Source organism: Tribolium madens, unplaced genomic scaffold (genome assembly GCF_015345945.1).
Source record: "Tribolium madens isolate multiple individuals breed KSU strain unplaced genomic scaffold, Tmad_KSU_1.1 Scaffold_1;HRSCAF=32;Tcas5.2_LG8, whole genome shotgun sequence".
In the NCBI taxonomy this organism is placed as follows: Eukaryota; Metazoa; Arthropoda; class Insecta; order Coleoptera; family Tenebrionidae; genus Tribolium; species Tribolium madens.
In genome coordinates this window covers 3,226,182-3,251,967 of record NW_025400984.1, presented here as the reverse complement: position 1 = coordinate 3,251,967, position 25,786 = coordinate 3,226,182, and the positions used below count along the sequence as shown (strand labels likewise).

Sequence of the window (25,786 nt, the reverse complement as noted above, 5' to 3'; positions counted from 1 at the left end):
TCACAGAATTGAAGTGTAAGAATAAGAAAATAAGGATTGGTCTAGAATTAATTATTAGCTAATTATTTTACTAAAACTCTTAACTCTTAAAAAATCTTCTAATAATCAGATAAATTACAAATCGATTTGATCCAAAATAGCAAGTGCTTTTTACGATTTCTTGTTAAAAGACGTCAAGAAACTCAACGAAATATTTTCACTAATATTTCTGTTTCAATTTTTCACAAACTTCCTTGGTATATGTTTTTGTCTATTTGTGGTACAAGGAGTGAGATTTCACCAGAACCTAAAAATTTACAAAATATTTCATTTGTCGTATTGTATTTACAGTTTGTCTGATTGAAAACTTAAATAAATAATTTATTTAAAAAAAATTGTAAGTTATTAATTATCTAATATCCTTGACCACAGTATTTTAAAACGGATATTAATAAGTTATTAGCCAATTTTTTACCAAACATTAAAATCCTTCAAATAATCGGACAAATTAAATTACTGAATTATTTCTAAGTCTACCAACTATTTCTTGGAATTTTAAAACATAATTGTATAATTTTTCAAGAAATCGAGCTACGATTAAACACGTAGTTATAGAACTTTAAAAAAAAGTCCTTCATATAATCGGATAAATTAAAGTATTAAATTATTTCTAAGTCTAGTAAATCTCCCAACTATTTCTTGGAATTTTAAAACATAATTGTGTCATTTTTGAAGAAATCGTCCTACGATTAAACACGTAGTTATAGAACTTTCTTAACCTCCATCAGAATGGAGAATGCATTAAAAATAATAGACACCGTTGGGTTTAATCCATTAAAAAACGATAAAACATCGAAGTTCAAGAATATTATTTGTCTCAGTTGCATTATCGGGATTATTATTTCAGCCGTTTTAGAGACTATTTCAAATATTGGTGCTTGTGAGACTTATCAAAATGCATCACAAGCAATCATTCCTCCACTTCAAACGTTGCTTAGAATGTTTTCGTTGTTATTTCTCAAAAAAGAGATAGTTATTTTGTTTGAAAAAACTAAGTATTTTTGGAAATTGGATCAATGTGACGATGAAACAACTAAGCAAAAATTAACTCAAATCCGCAAATATGTCACAATATTTTTCTACGTTTACACCATTTTGATAACTGGAATTTTACTACAATTTGCAATTTTAACAATAATTTTCAAACCCGGGAAACCAATACTTTTGTGCTATGGTGGATTATATGGACTCGAATCACCTCAGTACGAAATAAGTGTCATTGTGGACGTTTTAGGAGTTTTGATCGTTTCCATAGTCATTACGGCTTATGATGGCATATTCTTTTACTTCGCTCTGTATATTTATACAGAATTTAAAATACTCAAAATTGCTTTTACAAGAAAAAAAGGCCAAATGGCCTCCTCATACGATAAACAGTTTATTCGAGCTACGAAACATCACGATTTCCTCCTAAATTATATCAATCAACTCAATGAAGTTTTTTCACCGATGTGCCTGTTTCAATTTTTTTCAAGTCTTCTAGGAATTTGTTTTTGCTTATTTTTACTTACAGTAGAAGGGTTAGTATTACCTTTTTTGTCTACAAAATGACAAAAAAATTTCAGATTTCCACCGAAACCTGATACGTTTTCGATATATTCCATCGGAGTTATGGGATTTACCACTCAAACATATGCTTTTTGTCATATTGGACATTTAATCTCTGAATTGGTAAAATAGTAAAATTTTAGATTTTCCATAAATTAATTGTTTTTTCCAGTCGATGGATATTTCAAATGACATTTTTTACGTCGATTGGCTTGACGATGAAGTTTACAGAAATAAAACTGCAAGGCTTATTATTATGAATCGGGCACAAAAACCGGCGACATTGACCATTGGAAAGTTTGCTGATATGAACTTAAGAACTTTTATTCTGGTAAGGGACAAAAATTGGGAAAATAAAAAATAAAGCATCAGTATAATTTGCAGATTTTAAGAAATGCTTATTCATTTCTTGCGTTCATCAACAATATAATAGAATAAGCACAACTATTTAAATTTTTTATTATAACAATTAACAAATACAAAACTCACAATCCACAGCCTGAAACGCACTTCTAAGCTTCTAAAAAACACTTTCAGTACAACTCACATTATCGTTAATGCAAACTGGATTATGACTGAAACGGAAGAACTTCAAATCAGAAACAGTTCTTGTGAACAAAGCTCTAGTTTACTGTATTGCGCAAATACGTCCAAATTTGTTAAATAATTAAATGCTAGAAAAAGACTTTGTTAAAGGTCTTCACTCCTGAAAACTTTCGGAACTGTTGTACAGTATTGTTCCCACTCAAATCTATATTTTAATTTTGTTAAATTATGAAACTGAAAAAGATTAGTTAACAAATAAAAAAACATTGGTCGTTTATTTGTATAATATTTATTACATTTTCAGCAATTTTAGTATTTATTTCTAATTTTATTCTCCTGGACATACGAACGTGCACCTGAATCTTTAGTTTCTTCATCTCAAACACTGTTTAAGATGTTATTACAAAACGACAAAACGATTTGATCCAAAATAACAAGTGCTTTTTACGATTTCTTGTTAAAATACGTCAAGAAACTCAACGAAATATTTTCACTAATATTTCTGTTTCATTTTTTTACAAACTTCCTTGGTTTATGTTTATTTGTCTATTTGTGGTTACAAGGAGTGAGATTCCACCAGAACCAGTGAAATTTACAAAATATTTCATCTGTCGTATTGTATTTACAGTTTAGTTGTACATCTTTTGTCTGATTGAAAACTTAAATAAATAAGTTATTTAAAAAAAAAAAAATAAGTTATTAATTATCTAATATCCTTGACCACAGCATTTTAAAACGGATATTAATAAGTTATTAGCCAATTTTTTACCAAACATTTAAAAAGTCCTTCAAACAATCGGACAAATTAAATTACTGAATTATTTCTAAGTCTACCAACTATTTCTTGGAATTTTAAAACATAGCATTATTTTTCAAGAAATCGAGCTACGATTAAATACGTGGTTATAGAACTTTCTCTTGTTTTAAAAGCAAAGAAAACTATTGAAAATTTAGTTGCAATTAAAATGGAGAATGCTTTAAAACTAATAGACACCGTTGGATTGAATCCATTAAAAAACGATAAAACATCAAAGCTCAAAAATATTATTTGTTTCAGTTGCATTATCTGGATTATAATTTCAGCCGTATTAGAGGCTATTTCAAATATCAGTGTTTTTGAGACTTATCAAAATGTATCCCAAGCGATCGTTCCTCCACTTCAGACGTTGATTAAAATGTCTTTGTTGTTATTACTCAAAAAAGAAATAGTTGATTTGCTTGAAAAAACTAAGTTTTTTTGGAAATTGGATCAATGTGACGATGAAACAACTAATCAAAAATTAACTCAAATCCGCAAATATGTCACAATATTTTTCTACGTTTACACCGTTTTGATAACTGGTGTTTTACTACAATTTGCAATTTTAACACTAATTTTCAAGCCCGGGAAACCAATACTTTTGTGCTATGGTGGATTATATGGACAGTATGAAATATGTGCCATCGTGGACGTTTTAGGAGTTTTGATCGTTTCAATAGTTGTATCGGCTTATAATGGCATGTTTTTTTATTTTACTCTGCATATTTATACAGAATTTAAAATACTCAAAATTGCTTTTAAACGAAAAAACGGCCAAGCGGCCTTTTCGTACGATCAACAGTTTATTCAAGCTACAAAACATCACGATTTTCTCTTAAATTTTATCGATCAATTCAATGTAGTTCTTTCACCGATATGCTTGTATCAATTCTTTTCAAGTCTTTTAGGAATTTGTTTTGCTTATTTTTACTTACAGTAGAGGGGTTAGTATTGCTTATTTTGACTACAAAAAATTTCAGAATGCCACCGAAACCATATACGTTTTCGACATATTTCATCGGACTTATTGGATTTACCACTCAAACATATGCTTTTTGTCATATTGGAAATTTGATATCTGAATTAGTAAAATAGTGAAATTTTAGATTTGCCATAAATATTTTTTTCAGTCAATGGATATTTCAAATCAGATTTTTTACGTCGATTGGCTTGACGATGAAGTTTACAGAAATAAAACTGCAAGACTTATTATTATGAATCGGGCACAAAAACCGGCGAAATTGACGATTGGAAAGTTTGCTGATATGAATCTAAGAACTTTTATTCTGGTAAGCAACAAAATTGACAAAATAAAAAATAAAGCAGCAAAATTTACAGATTTTAAGAAATGCTTATTCATTTCCTTGCCTTCATCAACAACATGTTAGATTAAGCACTATGATTAATTAATTGTAATATTAAAATACAACAAATAAAAATTTAGTTTATGAAAACATTGAAAACCGCGAAAAGCTCATAATCCACAGCCTGAACCGCACTCCAGAAAAACGCTTTCAAGCACTTCACTTTCAGAACAATTGTCACTATCAGTAATGCAAACCGTATTTTGACCGGAACCAGAGAATTTCACAAACAGTCCTCGCGAGTCCAGATTCGAGCATACCTAAACTTTTCAATTCCTTCTAAACACTTGCAATTCCACGGATTGCCAGAGAGTGTTGTTAGGACAAGTTTACCATTTATCGCAACTAAACGCAAATATCTTGAACAATTAAATGCCATAAAAGGCCTTGAAGGCCTTCAGTCTTGAAAATTTTCTGAACTGTAAAATGTTTTACATTGTTTCTACTCAGATCTACATATTTTAGTTTTGTTAAATTATCAATGTGGATTTTTATTTCTAAAAGTTATATAGGTAATATTGGTAATTATATATAGGTTATATAGGTATATAGGTAATTATATATATATATATATATATAGGTAATTATATAGGTATAGATAATTATATAGGTACTTTATATAGGTAATTGTGAGTTCTTGCAAAAGTAAAGTAAAGTTGTTTGGGATTTTTTGGAAGGTAGCCATTGGATATTATATTAATTAATGCTAGTTGATCATGAGCAACACTTAGCTTTGCCAGTCGACAATTTTTCACAAAAATATTAATATACATATTTATAAAACAAATCAAGGAACTGTGTGTTACTTGCGATAAAAGCCCTTTATTCTATTTTTTCAATCCAATTTTTCTACAAACTCGGTTTTTCTAATTTACAAAAACCGATAAATGTCGATTTTTTAATCATTGGAATTTGATTGTTGTAAAAAATTACATTTTGGGGACTTTTGCAATGGGTAAATGTCTTTGGTTCTATTTCTGTTAATTTTTTACTGAAATGAAAGTTTAATTTGTCAAGATCAACAAGTAGTTTTTTTAGAATACGTTATGTTAGGATGTTGGTGTAGGTAATATTTGTTTAATTGCACTATTAATAACTCAGACCAGATTTTTTAGAATTGTTAAAAAAGAGTTTTGCACGACACTATGAACGATTTTTCACACAAACCGGTCACTTTTGTAAAATAGGCACATTCAACAAAATAATCAATGTTAGAAAAAGCATTTTAGCGAGTTTGTTGATTGTAAGTAATTGATATGGAAAACTCAACGCTTGTTATCAATAATTGACCTTAAATTGCGTCAAAGAAATTTCTGTTTTTAAAAATGTTTATACGAAACAATTAAAATCAAGAAATATATTTAATTAAAATAAGCAAAATGAATATATTGTATGATTATTATTATTATATTTCAAACAAGAACAACGAGGCTTATTGTGTGTTTTTATTAAAATTCATTTTTGTATTTTTGTTTTTTATATGCTTTTTATGAACAAAATGAACCTTGCCATTTACATTAAATAAAATCTTTTATTTATAAAATTTATTCTTCGACACTGTCAAAATTTACGGTTTTTCTCCTGTGTAAGGAAGTTTTGACACCTACCTGTTTGGTATTTCTCAATACGAAACGTCAGATTATTTTTAACAGATTTAAAGCAATTGTAGGCTTTGTTGACTCTAATTCGAAGAATAAGATGTTGTATTCAACTCGTCTTTGTGTAAATCGGTTCATTTATTCCACTTCGTGGATGATAAACCACGTTTAAAAATCCACTCGTGAAATAAAGCGTCCGATTTACACTTAAACTCGTCGAATAAATAACTACTATTAATCCTAGATTTTTTTATTTCAGAATAACATAAATTTAACAAAACATAAGAATAACAAATTTCTAAATTTATAACAGTTTGTATCCAAATAATAATACTTTGTTTCCAAAATAGTAGTCATCAATTATAATGTATCAAAACCTTATTGAACTATGTAATTTCCGTTTCTATTTGTAATTTGTATTTCTTGGCATTTTCGGCCTTGATAAAGACTGAAAAACTCTTTTTTTACTTTCAATTTTTCTCAAATTTATGTGTTTCAATTAAATCAGAAACACAAGTTTTTTTAATAAAAAAATACAAATGACAAATGTTTAAAACAATACAACACTGACTAATTGCTACAAAAATAATTAAATACATAAAAAACACACAGCTTTTCGCTTTCATTATTTTCAAGCAACAGGTTGGATTTTGTATATTGTTGGTTGCCTATATAAACTGACAATTATACAAATTACTAATATTTTAAATTTTGATTTAGCAATTTTAACAAACGAACTAATCTCGCATAATCGTTGTGATTTTAAAAAATGCGTAATTCGGCTTTTACTTTTATTAATAAAATGGTATTCTGTTAATATAATTACTACTGTAATATTTATAATAGAATTATTACCTATAAGTATTTGATAACAAGTAATAAATAATTGTGTTAGTAATAAAATTTTATTAATTTAAAAAAAAATTTTTAATGTAATCTTTTTTCATTTAAAAGCTGACTGCAACATGGCCAAAAAATGTGAGCTTATTGAAGAAAAAAGTGCTTTCTTCTTCCAAATCGCTGAAAAATTGTCTCTTTGCATGCCATCACATTCCTTGTGATTCGCATTTGTGGGTGTTTGGAACAGGATTCTCCCCGCTCCAGCATGCATTTGAATGCGACTCGAATCCCAACACCAGCAGATCCAAAGCTCTCGATATTTCTTGTTTACTTTTAGAACTTTAGTCGCTCAACAGTCGTCGATATGAGTGTGTGATCGTTTCTTCAGCAAGCGCGCGTTCACGTGCAACACCATGTCATTTCAGACTCGTAAAAGTGCCATTTTTTGCTTAATTGTGTATTTTTTCACATGGATATCGGCGCAAGGTGAGCTTTTGCGCAGAATTAAAACTGCCGCCGGTGTTATTATTATCGAGGACGTTAAATGAGAAGTCTCTTATTTAATTAACAATGTCATAAATAAGTGGTAATTAACGTTGCTCGCCAGCTGCTTCGAAATTATTTAATTTATTTTAAATGACGAGAATGGCTCGGCTTGTTAGGCGACACATTAACGTTAATATTTCAAGAGGTGATCGGTTGCCACATCGATTTTATCATTTTTCATGGAACGCTCCAAGCGAGGATTTTTCAGGAAAATTTTCACTTCGTTCATTTTTATGAAGGATCCAAATTTTATGTTTATGGCTTGTTTGATGATTTATGAGCGACTTTTACTCCTTTATACAATGAGTCATTCTGTTTTTGTCCAAGTGGAACATTTAAACTAATTTAAAGGGATCGTAAAGAGTCAAGAAACTCACTTAATTAAAGCGGCGTGAAAAATTGGGGATTTTTTGTCAAAAAGGGGAGCTCACAACCTGTTGATTTACTTATTTTTTTTGCTTTTTTGTTTGTCAAATTAATTGCTTTAATTTCGCGCTTGAGAACGCGTCAATAAATTAGACAATAATCCGTTTGAAGTTCCGAATTGTTCAAAGTGTCTAATTTTAGTGCAAGCCCCGCCATGGTCCATATATTAAATTAAACGTGTCACTTTGAAACCGCCGTAAATAACTCTGTAATAGCTACTGTCGTCGCAACGTAGCTAATAAATAATGTTAATCAATCAAACAACTGTGAAAAATTTGCGGAATGTTGCAAACACCTGAGTAAAGCAGAGTCTCCTGCGGGAATGTCACTCTTTCAAACTCTCACTTTCGTCGACAGAAGGCCATCATTCATCCATCCGATCACGTTTTTCCACTTGTGATAACTCACTCACTCCGCGTGGTCACTGGAAAACAAGAAGATTGTGATTGACAGGCCATTATGGGCATAAATAAGCCGCAGGCTGGGCAAACAACTCGTTAGTTAACCTTTCCGATCAGCAAAATATGCAAATTATTAATATGCGCATTCACAATTCGATGAAATTTATTGAGGCAATTAAATTTTGGTCGTTTTTTGGAAATTTTGCAATTTGTTTTCGACGGGTGATTTATTTGTATAAAAAGCAGCTCAATTTAATTCATGATTGATGTGACATTTTTTTCTGTTGTAGATTTAATGTGCTGTTCGCATACCACCGGCTCCTGCAGAAGTGTGTGCGAGAAGGTGAGTCAAATTTTCATTTAGAAGTCTATGCAAATCACATGGGACGGGTTTTACCACTTATCGGATTGCAACTCGCACCTCCAATGGGTTGTGGGATGGGACACGACGAGAATTGACACATAAAAAACTCATTTCAAGAGATTTTGCCTTTAAATATCGAAATTTTTGAGAAACTGTCAGAATTGTTCATAAAGAACAAAAATTTTCAATTTTTATTTTACCTGTTATACAGTTACAAGTTTTTTTGTTTTAAACTGTTTTGAAACATAATTTCCTTTGGCATCCTGTATGTGTTATCAAAGGTCAACCACACAAGATAAAAACAAAGTGATAATTGTCCTAATCAAAGCCTTCAAGCTTGAAAACTTGCCTCAACGTCTCCATAAATAACACACATTAACCAAAATCAATATTTGAACATTAATTAGATTCAGTTTGTGACTACTTTTAACTTTTCTTTGACAGGTTTATCAATTTTATCGTCCAGGGCTTTCTCAAAGGAAATAAAAACTTGAATCATAAAAGAAAAATAAACTCATTTTTTCAAATAAGTCATTAAATTGTAAAATTGTTAAAATTTTTAATTGTGAGATTTAGTTTTAAATTAGGAATTCAGAATTTCCGGTTTCCAAATTTCAAATTTTGACTGATCTTCGATTTTTGACTCTAAATATTATAAAATTTGGCTTATGTAGCAATTAAACACGAAATTTTCTCAATATTTTTTTTTAATAATAATAATAAAATAATAATAATATCAAAATAATACAGTGATTTTTTTGTTAGGTAAATTGTACTACTAACGAAAAATAAGAAAAACTATTTTTTTAAATAAATGTCGGTATCAATTAACGAAATAGTTAATATTTCTAATTGTGAGATTTAGTTTTAAAGTAAGAATTTAGAATTTCAGACTTACAAATTCCTACTTCTTTTGACTGTTAAATTAAAATTTCTATGAGAGTCATGAGTCAAGATTTTTTTGTACGATTTAGAAATTTAGACACGTATTATTCTTCTAAAGTCTAATTTTGATTACTATAACGATTTTAAACAGGGAAAGGGAAATTTCAGGTTTTCTAACTTCGGATTTTAACTTTCAAATGTGGATTTTTGAGTCTCATTTATAAAATTGTGATTAAAAAGTGTTCAATTTTGACTTTTGACTCAGGAATTGCAACTTGTGTACTCGTAAAACTTCAGTACTTCGTATTTTGGAACTTTATAACATTTTAGCAATTTAGCTTTCAGTGCTCTAGTTCGGGTTCTTCTTAACTTTATTCTGGAATAGAGTTAGAAGTGTAAAGTAATACCTAACCAGGTGTATTCAGCTCCGGTAGCACTTCTTCAAGTTACACTCGTCGCGGAATGAAAAAGGAATAATAAAAGTGATGATTTAGATTTGGCGACCGGTCGCTTGCTTCTTGGCAAAATTCCAAATGTATTTCTAGATATAAAGTCTTTGGCCTGCAGTGTGCATGTCTCTTACCCGCGTGCATTTTTTTAATAAATAACAGAGATATACGATGAGGCGTGTTCATAGAAAAAGACGAGATGGGGGGATATTTATCACACCTAAAACAACAAAGCTGCCAAAACGAACACCCTTTGATATACCGTTTCGATATTTTCGGTTGTCTTTGATCTCGTTATTTGAGGACTTGTCCACTTGATGGGTCTTTGACCCTAATAAACAATAAGACGCGACATGGCATTATCCCTCTCGAAAATCGTAGAATTCAAATTAGGCATTGTCGAGTTTCGATCGAAAGCGATGCATAATTAAATATTAAAATTGCAAATGGTCTACCAGATCGTTATGACGAGTTATTACGACGATAAATTATTTAACAATTACCACCCACAACGTAGTTGTAATTGCGAGGTTTGCTAAACGTTGGAGAACGTGACCGGATGTGTGGCGCTGACTTTTCTGGAAGGGTTCCGGTGGTGGATGCTCACGGAATAAAATATTGGCATTTGGATAAGAAAAATAGGGACCACAACGATTGACTAAAAATCGAGAAATTTATACCTACCAAAAAGTTTCTCATTTGTTGTAACTTTTTGGATTTAAAAAATTTTTGTACAATAAGACAAAAGGCCTTTTGAATTATCAAATGAAGTTTCAGACACAAAATTTTTTAAATTTAACTTCTGAGAAATACATCAAATACACTTACTTCAATTACTTATTTTTTTGATTAACTCAAATGCGATTGTATGTACCTATTAACAAGTGAAATTTAGTATAGAAAACAATAATGTTAAATATTTCTCGATTTTTGCAAAAACCAATGATTGTACAAGAAAAAGAAAAACACTCCATAGGGATATATTCAAAATATCTAAAAAACTTAGTATTTCGTATTGGTTTAATATTAAATTTAGACTAATTAAAAAGTTCAATTTTCCGACTAGCAGATTTTTTGGAATAAAATGTTTTTAAAAATGTTGAAGTTTGGAACCAATAAGCATTTTTTGGGTGAAATATTTGCTTGAATAAAAAGTTCTTTGAGAAAATGAAGCGATTTGAGTAATTTATAATCTATTTGTGGTCGATTTTAAGTTAGAAATAGATGTAAATCAATGTTGAGGACGCAATTTTTTGCCACAATAAAGCGATTTGAGCTATTTTCAATCAATTTTGCTTGATTTTACTTGGGAAATCAACGTTTTTCAACAAAATAAATGCTTGAATCCTAATTTTTTGTCAAAATAAAGCAGTTTGTGTTATTTTCATTCGATTTGGCTCAATATTAAGCCTGAAATCAAAGTATTTTAACGAAATAATTGCTTAACTAACAGTTTTCTGCCAAAATAAAGAGATTTGAGATATTTCTAATAGATTACTGCTTGATTTTTAAATCAGAAATCGAACAAATAACGTGGTATAAGTCTGTATAAAAAAATGTGATGTTTTTTAATTATTATTTAATTAATAAAAATACAAACTATTTAAGCACGCTTGGTCTCATACCTTTTTTATTTGTATGTATCTTGTTTATTCTATAAAAATCTTTTAAACTTTTAACAACAAATTTAAATATTTAAATTTGAATTTTTCATTTTTAAACTCGATGCTCAAATTGTAAAATTGGGGTTTGAATGACGACTTTCAAACTCGTAATCTTTAGAATTTGAAACACAGATTTTTTGATTATTAAATTCGATATTCAGTTTTAAACTCAGAATTTCAAGTTTTCTAACTTTGAATTTTATCTTCTACGCTTTGATTTTTGAGTTTCAGTTCAAAATTTCCGTAAAAAAATTACTTTTTTGCTTTTGAATTTTGAATTCCAAAAATACCATATTTTCAACATGGAAACTCAAACTTTTATAAAAATTCAAAAATTTTTGACTTATTCTCATATTTTCAGCCTCAATCATAAAATCTCATTTACATTTTGGCTTTTAAAATATCATGAAACTGAAATATTGTCACAATTGTTGAAAATTTCGCTCTGTGCACTGTTGCAAGTGCCTCCTTTCCATCCAACTTTCTTTATCTGGCTATAAAATTCCGCAAAAGTGTTTCTCAGTGCAGCAGTGCAAAGCATCCGCCTCCTCTTCGTTCGGCTCCTTTGATCTTCAAAGCGTCGATGCGTCGGAACAGAAGCTTTATCGGATGTTTCCACAGAAATGTGGAAAGTCATTTAAAATCCAAAGCTAATAAATCCACGTTAGGTTCATGTTTGTTTTAAGTAGATAATTTGTAGAGTCGGCGTTTATTTCGGGAGCTTTTTTATCATTCAATCTCATCTTACACCAATTACAAAACCACATTGTTTCAAGTGCCAAATCGTAAACTGTTATGTGGGATTCGCCTCAATAATTCTCCAATGACCCATTGGGCTTCCGATGGGCAGATGTAGGGCGAAACTTGAGACACAATGTGGTTGGCAAAGACACATTTGTATCAATTAATATATCATCAAGTGACAGGATGTGGAAACTTATTCAAATTATTTCAATTGCAACCAAGCTAAATTCAAGTTTCGCTATCGTAACTATCAGAAATTTACAACCTTTCTGGTTGCTGGAAAGCTTTCCTTATGCAAATCTGATAACTGTGCAAATAAATGTGAGAGGAAAGCGCCAAGAGGCGACAATCTCCTTAAATTTTTCTGGTCGAAGAGTAATAATTCCGGGAAAGTACCCACTCATGGTTTGTTTGTTATTCCAAGAATGTATTTATTCAAGAGGCGTTTAAGTTGGGCTATTCTCACACGCGACATGTACTTCATATTGATAGTCGCATAATGGCCGCATTTACCCATTAATATTAATGAGACCGAGCAAAACACTGTCCATAAAGCAGTTTTATTGGTTTAGAAGAGAACAATACAAATGAGAATTGGATTAAAGTCGTGTTAGACGTGAGGTTCATAGATCCACTTTCTGCAACAGCTGCAACGATGATGGAATTAAAGAGATTCGAGTAAATCGAGCCATTCAATGCCTTTCTTGCACGTTTCCGACGTGAGTGACAGATTTAACCGTGTCTAAAGACCCCATGCCGGTCTTATTTATGCTACCAGAAAGACCCAGTAATCCTAAACTAAACATTCGACAAAAGAACGATTGTGGAGCGTGAAATACGCCCATTGAGCTGGGCTCACAAGATGGGGGCGCTAATTGTTGGAGATTAGTATTCGAAAGAGACATGATTCTGAGAAATTATTTCCTCGAGAACCATTTCCTGTATTTTTCGTTACTTGAATCTTGAGATTTTATTCCGAGACGGGCTGGAGATGGGAATTATTCATCGGTTAAATTTAGTGCGCCGTGACATGAGCTTCCTACTCTTGTCACAATTGATGACTCTATAAAATGCATTCTGAATTGGAGATTTCAAGGTGTTTTGCCAGTTTTGACATACATACTTACACACTTTTTCAGGAAAAATAACAAAACTTTTACTCAAGTGTGCTGCAAAATCGACTTTTGATTTGCTATAAGTAAAATAATATTTTCGAGTTAGTTATAATAACTTATTTGGGTGCAAAAATTTGCAAAAGTGGATTGTTTTTTTTTGTCACATCAATTGATGACTCCATAAAATGCATTATGAACTGAATAAGATTTCAAGGTATTTGCAAGTTTTGATATATTTACAGGATATTTTAGGAATGTGTGTAGGAAAAATAACAAAACTTTTACTCAAATGTGCTGCAAAATGGAAATTTGATTTGCTGTGAGTAAAATAGTCTTTTCGAGTTAGTTATAATAACGTATTTCAGTGCAAAAAGTAGCAAATAAGTAAGATTAAGATTGTTTTTTTGGATTTTGATGACATGAAAATGCATTATGAATTAGAGATTTCAAGGTGTTTTGTCAGTTTTGACATATTCACAGGCTTTTTCATGAATATGTTATAAGAAAAATAACAAAACTTTTACTCAAATGTGCTGCAATTAACTTTTAATTTGCTATGAACGAAATAATATTTTCGAGTTAGTCATAATGCTACACTCAAATAATTGAATGCAAAAAGTTGCAAAAAAGTGAGATTGGGATTGTTTTTTTTTCGATTTCGATGACATGAAGCTTCTTTTTATTGTCACAATTAATGACTCTTCATAATCCATTCTGAATTGGAGATTTCAAGGTGTAAGAAAAATTATAAAACTTTTACTCAAATGTGCTGCTGAAATTGATTTTTAATTTGCTATTTTTGGAAACTTGCAAAAAAGTGAGATTAGGATTGTTTTTTTTTTTTTTGATTAATTGGAAAAGTAGTTTTAAAAAACATCAATGACGTGATAATGGCATTTGTGATCATTGACTCAATGCACTATGGTGCATTTTACCACTTGATTGCATGCAATGAGATAATTTGGAAAAGCCAAAGAAATTGTTTAGAAGAGAAACTTATATTAACTTGGTAGCATTGGAATAAGATGAGTATTAGTAATTTCAGGTTTTCCATCAAAACTATTTTTTTTTTCAAAATCGGCTTATTTAGAAATTTTATATTAAAGCCGAAATTTTTTCAAAAAAATTAAACTGTAATTTTTTATATTTCAAAAATTTGATAAAGTTGAAATAAGTATTCACGTGTTGAATCTTAGAAAAAAAAAAAAAAAATGACGATAGAAAAGCTCATGCTTTTATAAGCATAAAAGAGCATAAGCATGCTTTCTTATTTGCATTTATGCTTGTTAGAATTAGAGAAAAATTGCTTATGTCACTGCGTCACCACGCTTTCTGCCAGTGTTTCTGCTCTAATCCATCATTCAAAAGTATTTTATTCACAATCACTAATGTAATATGCCGATTACAAACCTTTTTAAGGTTGCATTTATGCTTGTTAGAATTAGAGAAAAATTGCTTGTCACTGCGTTACCACGCTTTCTGCCAGTGTTTCTGCTCTAATCCATCATTCAAAAGTATTTTTCTATTTTGTGTCTGATAGAAAGCTTATTTCGATACCAAAACCGTTGCTTTAATCAGCCACTTCAACACCAGTTTAAGTGCTGAAAAAGACTAGTACAATTTACTTTATAGCGATTGGTAATGGTGATTTTCAGCGACGTTTCTTATTTCAGGTGGTGTGCATGAAATATTTGTAGTATTCATTGTTAATTCAACAAAATTTTGAAAAATATTCGAGACTTGACGCTTCGAAAAAATTTTTGAACTTTGTGACATTTATTACCAACCACCATGTTACTAGGTAGGGCAAAAGTTCCGAAATTGTGAAAAATTGACTTTTATGTTAAAAAAGTACGTAAAACGCGCAAAATAGAAAAATAGCATAAAAAGCTCGTTTCATAAGTCATTTGTGGAAACTCGTTTTTTGTAAAACTCGTGCTTGCTCCACAAAACTTGCCTTACGAAACCCGTTCTTCAATATACTATTCAAACTTTTACACGAAATGTCTTTTTAAGTTTAATTTTGATTAAGTATTATAAAGTTTTACAGAAATAAAGGACTACATTTTGACATTTATTGGTTTTTCTGTAATAAATGTTTTGCCTAAGCTTTTTTTTTAACTTGCTATTGTGAAATAATATTTTTGATTTAATTGCAATAACTTTCTTTTTCAATTTCAATAAATGGAGGCCAAAACTGTTTCGTTTCCTCATACAAACCTTCTTTAGCGTCTCATATTTCATCTTGGCGTCTGGATGAAATAAAGAGAAAAATGTTTCAATTGGTAATTTTATTTGTTTAATTGGAAAAGACAGTATTCTCTGACTCAACAAACTCATTTTCTAACTTGATAACTATTTGAAATTATAAAAAATGTGATATTATAATTTGGTTCATGCAGTTGTTGGTTTTTGCGTTTTTGCCTTCATTGGCCAACTGGTTGAGCATTTGAGATCGCATTACAAATTCGTCCGATTAAATTCGTTGAAGAAGCGGAAATGCATCTCATTTATCTTTCAGCGCGACTGAAATAACCGAACTTTTCCATCTGCTAGTTTCTGGCATGTCCTAGGCCTATAGCTACTGTCGTACAAACACTTAACGATACACTAAACACTCCATAAGAGCATTTCTCTGTGTCAATTGTTGATGTATAGGCTTGAGTTGCAACAAATAAAAGAGCTTTCGAAATCAACATAAACACACGACTCATAAATATATGAAGCTGTGACGCTCAAGAACATAGAAATATATGGTATTTCTCACGCTGGGCTCCACATGTGAGCGAGCCATCCATGTAAAAAACGACCATCACATACGTATCTTTTACATTGCGAAATGTATCCTTTTATTGAAACGGATTTAATGAATTATCGGGCGTTTTATAGTGCCTGGGAGGAATTTATTATCACGATTATCCCCAGTTCAGGGGCAATAAAAGTCACTTGTCTAATTAAACCGGTGAAAAAGTTTTTCCGTCAATTTGTCGTTCGACAAGTCTAGTTTTATTGACCATCAACTTTCATACATTATTGATCGTGTTTTTCAACAATTGTTCTTTTCGCCTCCGTTGGTTGGGAATTGTGCAAGTCCTCGATGGGTATAATGCCCCACGCACTTGTCGCGATAAATAAAATTGATATGTTTATGTAAAGTGCTGGACACTAAGACGTGTTCAGATAATTAATTGAATTATTCAATAGCAGGTAGGGCCTCGACAACTGACTAGCTTCAACGAAACAAAAGAAAAGCTGAGAGAATAAGATGAAGGTCGGTAAACACCATGACAGATGGGAGTGCGTTCGATGTGTTGCTGCTTCTCTTCAGGGTGTCGTACCTGCTGAGACCATCTTACATTTATCTGTGTCTTTTATCGAGACGACGATTTTAATCATATTGGTTTTTTTGGCCTTGAGGGGCTCTTACATGCACGGGACACCTCGGGAGAGATACAAGATAGCGACGACTCGAAATTTTCTTCAATTTTTCAATGTCAAAAGTGATAACAATGAAACGAATGAAATTTACAAGATTTTTAAATTAAACAGCGATTTCCACGTGTTTAAATGCCATGAATAAAAAAGTGCTAATTTTCTGTATAAATTAAGTGTTTTCAAAAAAATACACAAAACAACTATACAGGGTGCGCCAGAACTCGCGCCCCAGAGAATAATAAGGTAAGATACCAGGAACTGGAAAAAAAATTATCTATAAAAATTTTGAAGTTATGTGAGTTTAAATTTTGCACTTTGACTCTATTTATTTCTGTTGGAACAATAATTTTCCAAGTTTTTTTTGCTACAGGCTATTAGAAAAGGAAACAACGAAGCTGTATCCTAAATTATAATTCTAAGGATATTTGTGGCTTTTATGGGCAAAATTTTAGCACCTTTACTAAATAATAATAATAAAAAAACATATACAAGGTCATCAGTAGCATTAAATAGACATAAAAAATGTAAATGTCAAATAGAATTTTTTAAACATGTTCCTGGTATCATATTTGAAATTTTCCTCTGGGTCGCGAGTTTTGGCGCACCTGTATATTATTTTAAGAAAAACAGTTTATGATTTTAAAACATGATTATTAAAATAAAAGTTTTGCATCAATTTTTGTAATGAACTAGAAATTGTAAATTTTATAATCAAGTGGTTATGTTATAGCAGAAATCTGTAGTGTAAAACTAGAAGTCTGAATTTTGAAATTAAAATTTCGGAACTGATTTTGAGTCTCGTAATTTAACATTTTTGATTTTAAATTTAAAATTAAGTTTTGAATTTAGAATTCACAATTTCTCTTTTTTACTGGAGCTTCAATTACTGTAAAATTTTATAGAAAGAATCTTTATTTTGGCTTTCAAACTCGGAATTTTGATATTCAATTGTGAAATCATATCTTTCAAAGTCCAAACTAAAACTTTTATATTCAAAAATTCGATTTTAAACCTTTTCATTTTGAGTCAAACCTCAAGCTAGTATTTTTATTTAGAAAATTTTCATTCAATGAAATAAAAAAAAATATATTAAATACATGATGATTTTTTTGTTAAATTGTAGATAATGCAACACAAAAAATACTGTTTTTCGGTTTCGGTTTTGAAATTATTTCATACTCGTACACAATTTATCTTCGAAGTTTAATTTTGTTTATTATAAAACTTGTAAGTATAAGAATAACTTTTGTTCTTTCTGGGTAGAAATTTTGATGGCATATTGTATTAAAGAGTACTTTTATCATAATCAACAGACATATGCCTCATTCAAAGAGCAAGTGCTTTAGTCGGCTTTAGTCTAAAATATTAAAAAAAAACAGTTTAGGTTTCTTCTAAAATAAGAATTTTACTTTGAAATTTCGCTTATGACCCATGAAAATTATAACTTTCAAAATGAAAATTCAAATGTTTAAATTAAAAATTTTCAATCTCTATTGTCAAAATTTTATTCTGATATCAGAATTTTGTCAGTGAGACTCGAAATTATATGACTTTCAAATTTGTAATTTCATTCTTCAAAGTTAAAATTCAGGTTTCCAATCCAAGTTTCTGATTTTTACTTTAAAAATTCAGTTGTAAATTTAGAATTCGTAATTTTGCTGCTTAAGGGAATAGAGCAGCTAGTTATAGCTTATAGCTTACTAGCTATTAACTAGCTATAAAGCTAATTTTTACTTTCAAACAATTTTTGAGTTCTAAAGTTTTATGGAAATACCTTGCATTAGACGTTGACTTTTCTCAAACAATTAAAACTTTAAGACCAAATGTGTAGTGTTTTTTTTTTGCTAAATTGTGTACTTATAATGTATATATTTTGAAATTTTTTTAGTAAAAAAGTTAAAAAAACGTTAGAAATATCACAAACTATTCTTGAAGTTTAATTTTAATTAACATAAAAGTTGCAAGTAGTTATAAAAATAATGTTTGTATGTTTTTGTGTAGAAATTTTGATGATAGATACATTGAAATAAGAGTATTTTTATCATAATCAAGAAAAATATGTTACATCCGAAAAGCAAGTGCTTTAGCCGGCTTTAATTAAAATGAAAAAAAAAAACAGTTTAACATTTTTTTTTTTAATTAATTTTGTTTTGGATCCGAAATCATAATCAAAATTGAGGTTTTAAAATTAAAAATTTTCAAACTCTATTGTCAAAATTTTATTTTGTAAAACTTAAATAACTTGTAAAATTGTAATTTTCAGGGTTAAAATTTAGGTTTTCAATTTGCAATTTCAGGCTTTTTAAGACGGAATGATCGAATTTTAACTTTCAAACTTTGATTTTTGAGCTTCATTTCTAAAATTTTATAGAAAAACTGGAATTTTATATTTTTTATTTAGAAACCTTGCATTAGACGCTGAATTTTTCCAAAGAAATTAAAACTTTAACACCAAATAACAAATAATAAATTGTAGATAATGCAAATATTTTGAAATTATTTTCGTAAAAATCTCACATATTATCCTTGAAGTTTAATTTTGATTATTATAAAAGTTGCATAAAATAATTTTTGATGTCTCTGTGCATAAATTCTGATGAAATTTTTATCATATTTAAACAAGAGAAATGCGTCACATTCGCCCAGTAAGTGCCACCATTAGTCTAAAATGACGTAAATCCGTTGCTGTTTAAGTGATTAAAACCTTAAATTTCTCACGAGTCACGACTATCATTTAATTTTTCAACCATCTGTGATCTTCACACAAGAACCCCTTCTTCCCATCCACATTAAATGACTGTTTCACACACTTTTTGATACTTTCACAGTCCAACCCATAAACGCAAAAATCATTTACAGCCATGCAGAGTGTTATTGTCACCATAAAAAGGTGCGAGTCCAATTTTCCGCCTTGCAATTTCTTCCACACGCAATAATAAATAACCGGCCACACATTTATGGACTGTGAGGTTAACAAGTGTTAAAGTATTAAAAACTTCTCATGATCTTTTAACGATCTCCGTTTATTGCGAGCTTCCAGCACGAAAACTTTGGAATTTTTTTGCGATTCATGAGGGCGGGAAATATGGTAATGCACCAAGGTTGCAATAACACTAATAGATAGATATCTCGAATTTATGTGACAAGTCTGCGACGCACCTTATGTACTACGACTCTCCAACACCCTCATTAAAGTCGAAACTAATGAATGTTTACAAATAATTGCACCAGTCTAAACAGAATTAAGTCATTTCAACACTAGTGCTATTTGTATTGTTTTACAGGAGCTGATTTATTTAAGCTGATGTAAACAAGTAGGACAAGTGTTACGACTTCCTCTGGACTGGAAATAGCAAAAGGAAGTGTTGGAATTGCATTATCTTGAAGCTACAGATCATCATATTTTTCTAGTCGTGTTTTGAAACAAAACACCTCCTCCAGGTGTTAACTAGTAAAACTAATAACCGTATTAATAAGACCGTTCCATGTTGAATAAACATGAAGAGAGTGTCTTATTATGCCATCCAAAGTAAACAAGTTATTGGTGTGGATATTAAAGTGAGTGGAAGTGAATTGAGTTGTTTTTTTTGTTCCAGATATCTTTGGCTCAACTGGCCGCCGATAGTCGTCTGAGGAACGAAACTGTGGAAGAAGTACGGAAATTCTGTTCACCTCAGCTGGTAAGGAAGGCTTCTTGTTTCTTGTCACTTAACTAAACGTTTGATTGATGTTGCGGAGATAACGGTGGATGTCATCTCGATGGTATTTTTAAAATTCCTTGTCTACGGCCTACGATATTTCACGCGCGTTATCGTTAAGTGTTTGAGATCGGAGATAACGAAGAAATAAAATATTTCAATTTATTGTCGTGGATTGTTTTATTACTTCATCTGGTTGCGAGCAACGGCCGGGTTATAGTCGAGGTTAGAGGGCAGCTTCTGGGATATGTCTTCGACAACCACTTGTGAGGTAGACTAATAAATTATGGCTTTGGAGCAGTCTGGGGCCGAGAGGCTTTTACAGGAATTGATAGCAAAAATTTTGAAGCGAGATAAGATTTTGTCGAGACTAATTAAAATCTCAAATTTTTAAATTGGAGTTTTTAGAAAAAAAAATATTTTTTTTTTGAATATCGTGATCATGGAGATTATTTAGAGCCAGTTTATTGACTTTTAAGTTCGGAATTTTGACTCTGATAACGATTGTTTCTCTCCAAAATGATAACAATTGTTTCTCTTCAACATCAATATGCAGATTTTTAAATTGCTTTTTGAATATTAAAAAAAAAAGGAATTTTAGTCTCCAACAATATGAAATTTCCGACATGCAATCTCAAAAAACGATTTTTTAAATTTGCTTTTCATACTTTCAATATCGAAACTTAAGTTGACTAACTTTGAAATTTTTTGAATTTTGACTTTGAGAGTAAGATACGGTTATATGAATTCGGAATTTACATGTTTTTGACTTTTTTTACGTTCAATGTGTGGCTTTCATTTCGATTTTTTTAAATAAAAATTGGCTTTGAAATGCAAAAAATGGATAATGAAATTTGTTCTTCTGACATTTTAAACACAGATTTTTGATCATCAAACTTGTAATTCTGATTTCCAAAGTTAAAATCGAGTTTTTAAAATCAAAATTTAGGTTTTCAGACTCGGAAATTGTGAATTTCAAACTCAGATTATTATACTATTAAGTATAAACCACTGATTTTAATTATTACTTTTTAACTCAAATTTTTTTACTTATACGGTCGTGATTTTGATTTTGCTAGGATTTTCTTCAAAAATTAAAATCTTTATTCTCGAACATAAAATTTATACTCTTCTAAACTAAAAACGGCTGAATTTCCAACTTCCTGAATTCTGCCTTTTAGAATAAGAATCTAAGCTTTTGGGCTTTGAATTTTCTTTGATTTTTTTTTTTTTGATTTTCTTGATTTTCAAGTTGAACGAGCGACTTTAATCTCGAAATTTTATTTAAAAAATAGAAATTGTTAAAAATTCGGGTTTTTATATACATACTCGATATTGATTTTCAGAATTTTAACTCGTAAGATTTTAATTTTAAAACTATGATTTTTTATTCTAAATTTTTTTAGTAAAAATGAAATTATAGTTTTTCTCGACTTTCAAGTTGAATGTGTGATTAATTAATCTTCTTTTAATAGAAATTGCGTCTTTAAAACGCAAAGATTCGTTAATCAAATTCCGTCTTCTGACATTTGAACACAGATTTTTGATCGTCACTCCGGGTGACCAACTTCAGAAAACTTAAAATCAGGACATTAATAAAAATAATTAATTATACATAATAACTTTTTTTCAGAACAGAAAATAAAAATAAAGGTCTTACCAATGTAAAATGTGAATCTAATAAGAATATAGCTCGGAATGCAGTATGTAAAATATTGATATGAAAAACAAAAAACAGTTTTTGAACCCTAATCTAATGTGTTAATTTCATTTTTTTGTGTGAATTGCTTTTAGAGTCCTTTCATTCTCTGCAAACATTTTTTTAAATTTCTGCAAGCCAAATTAATATTTAATTTGCTCATTATAAGTTTTTTTTAAGTGTTTCAGTACTTTCCGTTGAGTTTTTTCAGGATACCTACCAAACGCAATGTTCACATTTACATCTAATTAACATTCAATGAAACTCTTTAACTTTGTTTTCGTCGCAAATATAAATCTGAAAAACCCACACTTGGGTCTGTTTGTCTTTAAATCGGGACAAATCGGGACATCTACGTAAAACAGGACATTACAATAAAAACCTAAACATGTCCTGGCTAAATCAGGACGATTGGTCACCTCTTACTCATCAGGCTTGTAATTCTGACTTTTAAACTCAACATTGTGATAGTTTAGGTTTTCATATTGTGAAATTGTGACTTTCAATCGAATTTTCTATAGTTGAACTACTTAACTAAAAGAATACAATTTTCAAAATTTTAACTTTAGATTTTAAAGATTTGAATTTTAGCTTTAAAATTATAGGATTTTTTTCTCAAAAACTTAGTTTCAATTACGATCTCTGCTCATAATTCCATTGGAGTAGGTCTAAAACCGACATAAATTATTAGTTAAAACAGCCAGTAATTAACGAATTCCTTCTTTTGCAGAGTCCATTCTGGGAGTGCCTCAATGCAACATTCAAAGGTAAGTGTTTTCTTCTCCATTCATTTGCATTTTGACTAAATTTGAATAAAGAATTAATTAGGAAACAACAGCATCGTAAATAATACAGGTTTAACACTTGGAACAAATTAATAGACACGTTTAATTTTATTTATTGAGACAGGTTAGGTGTGTTTAAACGCTGATTTTTTTTGATTTATTATTCCAATTGTTACGGGTTTTGGCGAAGAGGCAGAGCGAGTGTTGTAACGGCATTTTGGGGGGCATTTTACGCCCGACCACTTTAAAATTTGCCAATAAATGTCAACATTTGGGAAAAGCATTGGTCTCTCGGTGGCTCCTTGCGTGGCTGCTTTCTCTTCTCGTCTCGTTTAAAACAATCGATTCGTGACAAAACTTGGACGTTCCGCTCCTCCAACATGGGGGTTTATTTGCAGATGTGCGATACGAGGCTACTTGAATCTGCACCGTGCTCAGATGTCCAACGTTTGGATTTATGGGCCAGTCGAGTGGCGCGCCTTCGTGCTGGGTCTCTCGCAGTGGATGGTCCCAACAACGAAGAAACGATAATGATCGAAGGCTCGGTCGCAACCACAAATTCAATAATAACTTTCAGCTTCAAACTTATGACATGTCATCGAATATGGTGATCGCATTTTTACATAATCGTATGCAGCGATTCAATTCCGTATCGAAAACTTGTTACCGCTGCCCACGACTTGACACAACATAGGTAAACGCACCTTCACAATGCCTGCTCCGGGGCCCCAACACAAAAATTTTTCTGAGCTAATTAAAGTAGAACTTGGCATAAATTTCCGCGATCACACCCTAATAAAATACGCCAGTCATTAGGGTGCAATAAAACGTTTATCAGTCTGCAGCTCTTGTAATTAAATATAGGAAAAATTCCAGTTCTTGGCACAAGCTGTTAGTGTGTCTATTATGTGAAATAATGTCGTTATCCTCCTCCAGCCTCGTTGACCACAATTACTGCATCCTTTTGTTTCATTGCATCGTCCATCGAACCATCTTTGTGATTAATGACCGTTCAACACTCGCTCAAAGTGACGTCTGTATTTTGCGTTTTGTTGTAATTGAATCGAAGATTTTTGAAAGGTAGCTCACGATCGCTACTTTATTGCATTCTGGGCCCCAGCACGAATTCCATGTCGCCATAATCTTCGTCGAAGAGCCTTCGGCCAGATAAGAATGTCGGAGGTTATCTCCTCTCATTTAATTAAACGGACGGAATTGAGTTATTAACATGTTCCAGTGTACACTTATAATTAGCTGTACACATAACCAAATAAACTACCCAATAAATACTAGTGTTAAACGGATCCATATTTTTTTAAAGAGTTATCGAATAAGGATATAAGATTTTGATTGAAAACTATACCTACTTTTAATTGTTTTATTCGTACACAATAATACTCGTAGTTATTTATGTATCAAGACACCAAAATTCGTATTTTTCATTAACAATGTGTTTAGTTGCCGAGGCGAAAGCCACGGCAAATAAGTAAGGCTCGGATTATAGACACAAAAAATTCGTAAAATATGCGCATATATATGCACGTATTTTGACAAAAATATGCACAAAATATTAAGAAATATGCTCCAATATATGCCAAATATGCATCGATATGCAACATTTTTAACAATAAAAAAATCAAAGTTCGGATAAATTTTTATCCTCGAATACACTAAACTTTGTATTTTCGTCATCTTGAACTGCACACGATAAATGAAAGAATAAATAAATACATTGGTTTGGCGTGAGACAAGCCATTTTAATAACCTACTAATTAACCCTTTATAAGAAATCTGTACTTTTCAGATCACATCACTTCAAACAATTTTGCTAAAATTTATTTGCAGGCAACTACTTATCCGCATAGAAAGATTTATTCGTTTTATACCAACTAATTGATAAATTATAAAGTTTTATAAAAATGTGATGTTTTATCAAAAATAAAATTTATCGAAATTTTTATTATTTTGTTTTTGTGTTCTACAAAAATATATTTTTTTTTAAATGGCAACCCACCAAAAAAGCCATTTTTCTCATGAAGATCATGATCTAAGGGATTACAATTATCTACTTTATATAGCTTGTTCCAAATCTGGTGGCGAACTGACGTTGTCAAAAATGACTGAATTTTGACACTAAACATATGTTTACTATTAAAAAAAAATATTGTTCATAGGCGTCGTATGAAATAATATTTCAAAACCACTGTTATTTTTTTTAAAATTATAATAAGTAGGTTCTCATACATAAGATGAAGAATAATGAACAAATTATTAAATTGTTAACGCATGAAAAGAATTTTCAAAAATGATATTTCTAACAATCTTTGTCTTCAAAATTTTTAAAGAAAAAAAGTACGCCTATGTATTTTTTTATCTTAAGCAAGTGGGCGCACTCCAATTGTCTTTTCTATCACTGTCAGTTCGCCACCAGATATGGAATAAGCTCTATCAAATTATTTTTTTACATATATCGCAATTTAGACAACAAAAATCGAATAACTCAAAAACAAAACAAAATTTTGTTTTTTTATATTACTTTTATTTATATTAATTATTATTTTTTACGAACAAATGATTTAAAAAAAAAACGCTTGGTTCAATACTTTATATTCACCCAGTATAAAACGAATTTAAAAAGGAAACACTCAGCAGGATACTTACTAATTTTTTGAGTTTGGCTTACGAATTACCGGTTGTTTTCTCTTTATAATATTTTGTAATCGGATCATTTTCCTTAAACTGTCCAATTTTTAACTTGAACTGAAATTTTTAATCGGAAATTAGTGATTTGAAGAAAAAATGCACAAATATGCAATATTTCCTAAAATATGCACCAAGTTG

General features: G+C 30.5%; 1 protein-coding gene and 1 pseudogene across 1 annotated transcript in view; both read left to right on the top strand.

Annotated features, from left to right (window-relative positions):
* Nucleotides 1–3,098: 3,098 nt before the first annotated feature.
* Nucleotides 3,099–4,325, top strand: LOC123003903 (annotated as a pseudogene).
* A 2,736-nt stretch (nt 4,326–7,061) lies between these two features.
* The window catches only part of LOC123003980 (reversion-inducing cysteine-rich protein with Kazal motifs), a 23,782-nt gene continuing 5,057 nt past the window's right edge, over nt 7,062–25,786 (top strand). The window contains exons 1-4 of the mRNA XM_044397072.1: nt 7,062–7,220; nt 8,398–8,450; nt 20,360–20,443; nt 22,891–22,927. Of these exons, the coding sequence (XP_044253007.1) occupies nt 7,148–7,220; nt 8,398–8,450; nt 20,360–20,443; nt 22,891–22,927 (247 nt within the window). The 5' untranslated portion in view covers nt 7,062–7,147. The remainder of the gene's footprint in view (nt 7,221–8,397; nt 8,451–20,359; nt 20,444–22,890; nt 22,928–25,786) is intronic.